Source organism: Myotis brandtii, unplaced genomic scaffold (genome assembly GCF_000412655.1).
Source record: "Myotis brandtii unplaced genomic scaffold, ASM41265v1 scaffold566, whole genome shotgun sequence".
NCBI lineage: Eukaryota > Metazoa > Chordata > Mammalia > Chiroptera > Vespertilionidae > Myotis > Myotis brandtii.
In genome coordinates, this window is record NW_005370110.1 from 649,844 (window position 1) to 655,469 (window position 5,626).

General features: G+C 59.0%; 1 protein-coding gene across 24 annotated transcripts in view; it reads right to left on the reverse strand.

Annotated features, from left to right (window-relative positions):
• Nucleotides 1-5,626, reverse strand: part of PLEKHA6 (pleckstrin homology domain containing, family A member 6) — a 147,017-nt gene that overhangs the window by 23,515 nt on the left and 117,876 nt on the right. For 18 of the 24 annotated variants that reach the window (XM_014549686.1, XM_014549690.1, XM_014549684.1 and 15 more), the window contains 4 exons: nucleotides 5,338-5,626; nucleotides 3,773-4,265; nucleotides 3,208-3,294; nucleotides 2,167-2,220 (listed from right to left, as the gene is read on the reverse strand). In XM_014549686.1, the coding sequence (XP_014405172.1) occupies nucleotides 2,167-2,220; nucleotides 3,208-3,294; nucleotides 3,773-4,265; nucleotides 5,338-5,626 (923 nt within the window). The remainder of the gene's footprint in view (nucleotides 1-2,166; nucleotides 2,221-3,207; nucleotides 3,295-3,772; nucleotides 4,266-5,337) is intronic. The other 6 variants (XM_014549695.1, XM_014549706.1, XM_005878590.2 and 3 more) reach the window with 3 other exon arrangements.

Below are 5,626 nucleotides of genomic sequence, written 5' to 3' on the forward strand. Positions count from 1 at the left end.
GGACTGGCCCCACCCAGGCCTGTACCCACCCTGGTGTGACTCGAGCTCTTTCAGCCCAGGTGGGGCCTGTCTCTAGGAAGACTCCTGGGTACCATCCTCTGTCTCTCTAGACTCCTGGGTGCCATCCTCTGTCTCTCTAGACTCCTGGGTACCATCCTCCGTCTCTCTAGACTCCTGGGTACCATCCTCTGTCTCTCTGAGACAGCACCTAGCCCAGTGCCTTATACATAATAAGGGCGCTCAGTAATATTTGAAATTGAGTTTTAGAAGAAAAAGAACAATAAAATAACCAGAGCAGCAATGACCACTTATTGCCAATGCCTGATAACGTGCTCTCATATGCATTCTTACTCGATTCCCCTGATACCTCTGGAGGCAGGGAGGGCAGGTTCTATGATGACTGTTTTATAATTGAGAAAACAAAGGCCCAGAGAGACTAGTGACATTTTCAAGGTAAAAAAACAACAACAAAGCAAAATCCTTGTACATGGCAGAGCTGGATCTAAAGCGCCGTGTCTGACTCTGTGTTCGGGAGGCTTATCATGTCCAACTGCCTCTTAAGAATACCTAGGATATCTGTTTATTGAGGGGGACAACTCCGAAAGCTTATTTCTGAAGCCCGCCCCTCTGGGAGGACAGAGGCCCCAGTAGAGGCACTGCTGTCTGCACTGAATAACCGGACAGCCAGGCACTGTGGACGGGCTGCAGGGAGGAGAGCCGGCCTGGGGCCCAGGGCACAGCAGACCCAGCTCTGGGGCTGGGGGTCAGGGCTTCCAGGCCTGCTCAGGCTTGGCCTCCCGGTTATCCATGGACTGGACACCCCCAGGGACTGGGCAACACAGTGCTGCTTTCTGGAACTAACTGCAAGGTCCTTGCGGGCTGGGAGCCCTCCCTGCTGATTGACATGCAGGTGTCAGCGCTTCCCGTGCCCAAGGCCTTCTGCGAGGATGAGTGACGAAGACATGAGGCCCGGTGAGGTGCTTGTCACGTGCTGTGACTAGAACCACCCACAGTCATAGTTATCGCCTCTGATGCCATGCTTCTGCTTCTTTCGACAGCTCCGAGAGCACAAAACCATCCCGACGAGGTGTGACCCCAGCTTCTTCATTTACTAGACGTTTCCGAAGCTGTAAACTAGGTCAAAGCTCAGACTCCTATTCCACGCTCTGCCATGCACCAGCTGTGTGCCCTCAGCCCACTTTCTAGCCTCTCTGAGCTTTAGTTTTACCAGTTATAAAAGGGGATCATCATAGCCCCCCCCCCCCCCTTGCAGGGTTTCTATCAAGATTAAATGAGTTAGGCTCCGTGAAGTGCTTAGAACAGCACGGAGCACAGAGGAAACACCCAATTCTGGTCGCTGCGGCCACTGTTGTTGCTATGACTACCATTATGATGTTCCCCACCACCCCAGGCTGCCTCCCGTGATTTGTAGCACAGATCTGAGCATGAGAGGATGTGCTCAGAGAAATGCCCAGCGTGCTGACCCCTGGCTGTGAGTGTCACCGCCCCCTGAACCTACAAGGCCAGGTGGCCAATGGGCAGAGAGCCCAGGAGCCCGGCCCAGGCAGCCCATGGCTTCCATCCCGTGGGAACAATCTCTGCCTCTTCAGGATGCTCATCTGTGAAACTGGGTTGAAATGACTCCCTCTGTCCACCATAGTGAATTCGCAGGAAAACATACGCTGTGCATGTATGTGAACTAACAAATATATTGAATCGATAGGGTTTTTGAACCATCCTAGGACAAGTCTGTCATCCTGGTTACAAACTGCAGAGTCTAACAGGGTCATTTCCCAGATTCCCGCTGAACTAAACCCTAGCATGTTAGGCCCAAGCATCTCATCTGTGCTACTCTCTCCAGCAAAGATGCAAATTCCCGCCTGCCCCTGGGGGCAGTCCCATCTGGCTGAACAAACAGGAGGTGGCATTCATTATTCATGGGGCCATTTATATTCTCCTTCCCCGGGAAACTCCCAGCTGCCCTAAAAAGCTCGGAAGGGAAGGGGTGTGAAGGCGCAAACCAAAATATAGGCCACTTTGTTGTGTCCTGGTTGTGCCAACAAAGGCTGTCAGATGGATGGAAGATGAGGAGGCGGGGAGGAGGCAGGAAGGAGCGGGGAGATGGGACAGGAGCAGGGGTGGCGAGGGGGCACCAGCTCTGCCTACCTGCTGATCCAAATACTCTAGGTTTCTTTGCAACTGAAGGTCTAAAAGTTCATCCTACCCGGAACCCGAGGCCCAACGGCAACACAAACAAACAGGAACAGGACAAAAGAAAACAATAAAAAGGAAGCAAAGCAGTTAAGAGTTAGCTGGGCAAGGACAGAGGCCTCTCTGCCGTGGAGTCCTGGGGAAGGGTGGGGCGAGGATGTGGGCAGGTGCGGGGGCTGCCTGCTGGACTGCCCAAGCAGCCATGGAGACACGGGGGCCCCTTGGGGCTCCCTGGTCGGCAGGCCCTCCCAGGTGAGGAGGAGCCACTGAGTGGTCTGGTCTGCACCTCCAGCAGATGTTGCCCAGTTTTCTGGTGGAATCTGCTGTTTCTGGGTGGGCGCATTTACGTGGGTAAGGCTGGGGTTTGGACGCTGGCAGAGGAGGAGAGGGTACGGAGGTGCAGCCCTCCCTGCCCAGCCTCCTCCACCCTGGCCTCCGGGTGCTGTGCAGGGAGGGGGACAGCAACAGGCCTGGGGGATGACGGTTCGGCCTGCCTCTCAGTTCTAGCTCCCCAGGTGGAGACAAAACTTAGGGAAAGACACAGTAGAGGGAGAGGAACGAGGAAACAATATGGAACATCTCTTCTCCCCCACCCCTGCCAGCCTCCTTCCCCAGAGCGGCATTCCAGGCCAGGACAAACGGAAGCAGGTGCACTTGGGGGGAAGGGGTATGAGGCCATGCCTGCTGGGAGTTCTAGCCCGAATGGCTTCCCGGCCGGCAATCTGAGCCCCTGTCCAGGCCCCTGGACGAGCTGCAGGATTGCTCTGAGGCCAGAGGCTCAGGACATCACAACGTTCCAGATCTGTCCTTGCGTCTCTGCCCTGTGTCACAGGGAAGGGGCAACTGGCACCAAGCTCTCCTGGGGTCAGAGTCCTGGCCGGGAGGAAGGAGGTATCCAGAGGCTGCTAACAACCACATGGGCCAGGCAGGGGGCACGGAGCCCTCCCGGGAGGGAGGAGCGGTCCTGAGGGGAGTGTGGGGGAGGAGAGGACGTACCATCTTATCGTGAACCGTGGGGGGTGGTGGGTAGTTGTAGGGGTACAGTCCTGCAGGGACTGGCCGCCTGTCTCCCAGGTAATCATACTGGAAGAGAAAGGGGATTGGAGAGGTGAGAGGGTCCGGCTGGGACGTGGACTTCCCCACCAACTGAAGTTCAAGGTTAGGGATATGTGTACCCTGTCCCAGAGCAGATTCCAAACTCAAATGGACAGCCTTGCTCCAGTGCGAGATCCTGGCAATGACCTGTTCAGTCCTGCAGATCTGAACACCAGAGTCCTCTCCGCCCTCTTATAGAGAACGAGGGTTCTTGGCATAATCTGGCCATGGGCACAGACAGCAACGTTCCTACTTAGGGGGCAAAGCACGCCCCCCAGGGCAGCTCTCCTGGGGACGGAACCACAGGGCCAGGGGCTCTCTGGGCACATTGCTGGCCCGGTCCACACACAGCCCAGGGTCCCCATGTCCCAGATGCTCCCGCATCGCCACCTCTTCTCAGCAGATGATCTCGGGCTCCTGGGGAACCCCCGGGGGGTGAGGAGGGAGGGGCAGGCTGGTGGCTCACCTTGGGCGAGCTGATGGATCGTCTCATCACATAGGCGGTGGGGTCCACGTAGATGTCCTCACTGCGAGGCGGCAGCCGCTCAAAACGGGCACTGGGCGAGCGGACGGGGGAGTAGATGCGGGTGCGGCTGTAGGAGCCTTGGCTGGGCGAGCGGGGCACGGAGTGGGACCGGGGCTGCAAGGACAGGCGGCGCAGGGAGCCAGAGGTGGCGTCCAGCTCATCGTAATAGACGGGCTGCCGGGAGGGGCTGGGGATCCAGACGGTGCCGTCCTGCCGCCCGTAGCTGGCGGGCTCCTTCCACCCGCACCCGTTGCGGAAGGAGTGGCGCTTGTCCTCCAGGGCCCAGGGTGGGCTGATGCGGTCGTAGGCGGGCATGGAGCAGATGCTGTCCGGCCGCACCCCCGGCGGGTAGTACTGGTAATCGTCGGGGAACGGGGAGTAGGGGCCACAATACTCAGGGCCCCTGCGGGACACGGGGTAGAACCTAGAGGGACTGAGGGAGAGGACAGTGTCAGACGTGGACACAGTGGGCAGGGCCCTACCCAGCCGCATTCCTGAGCCCTCCAGCCTGGAGTGGGGTATGATCACGTGAGGGGTGCCTCGGGCTGGCCTTGTGAGCACCCCGGGCACCAGGTTTGTGTCCAGAGGTTCAGGGAAGACCCTGTCCTCAATGCTCCTCTCTCAACCAGCTCCCCGAACTTCCATCTCTGTCTCTTAAAATGCAATACCCCTGGGGAGAAACTTTAAGCCTTATTAGCCATCTCTATCTCCGTGAATCAATTTATCAGATCCTGTCCCACACAGAAGAGAGCGAGTGCCCCAGGCACCCGGAGGAGGCCACAGAGGAACAAAGAGCGGCTCCCCTGCTCTGATGGGACCGGAGCCAAGGGAGGCGCTCGCTCTCCGGGCAGGGCCGGCGGCCAGGCGCCAGACCACCAGCAGGGAGCAGCCCTCGGAGCTGCTAGGACACTGCCCCTGCCCACACTGCCCGAGCTGCCCGGCCCCCAGGGCCCAATGAGAACCTCCCCGTGTTTGAAAGCCAGTCCCTCGATAAAAGAGTCGGTTGGTACAGAGGGCAGAACTGGGGTCAATGAGTGGCAACACTTTGTTTCTTTTCTCTTTTGAAAAAACGGCCCATAAACATTGGCTTTCACAGAGTCAGAGCTGTTCGGGGATGGAGCTGGCGCGGTGGCTGACCATGGGTCTCCTGCTGGAAGACACACTGGAACACAGGATGTGGTGGGAGGGCCAGAAGCCCAGGGACAGAAGTCTGACTGGGACAACTTTAGGGACCCTCCCAAACTGCCTGCCTGCTTCCTGGGCCCCCCACACCCTGTGGAGAGACACTGGGTGCTCTGTCCCTTCCTCCAAAGGAAGCAGATAGAGAGCAAAATCCGGCCGAGGGAGCCATGAGGGCAGCAAAGGACTTGGGCAAGCGGGGACCCTGGGGCTTTCTTGGCTTCCAGAAGGTTTCCAACAGGGGGTGCCTCTCCTGTTGCTCCCCCAGCCCCCGCCCTTGTGGCACCAGCACCCCAGCTCCACCCCTGCCCCTCCGCAGGCCTCACCTCCGAAGGTCTTCGGGGGGAGGCACCCCCCGACGCAGGTTCACCCACTGCTGGAGCTGGCTCATGGAGCTCTTGCGCTGGGCAATCTTGTCGGGGTTGGCATGTGGGGGGAAGCTCGGCCGGCGTCCCCCACTCTCTGAGTCCTGAGGCGGGAAAGCTGTGCTCCCTGGCCGGCTTGGGGAGCCGTACTGCCAGCCGTTGGGCTGGGGGGGCCGCTCCCCGCCCCCGGGGACCCTCGGGCCCCCCGGGTAAGGGCTGCCTGGCTCTGAGGCTGGTTCCGGCCCAGCTG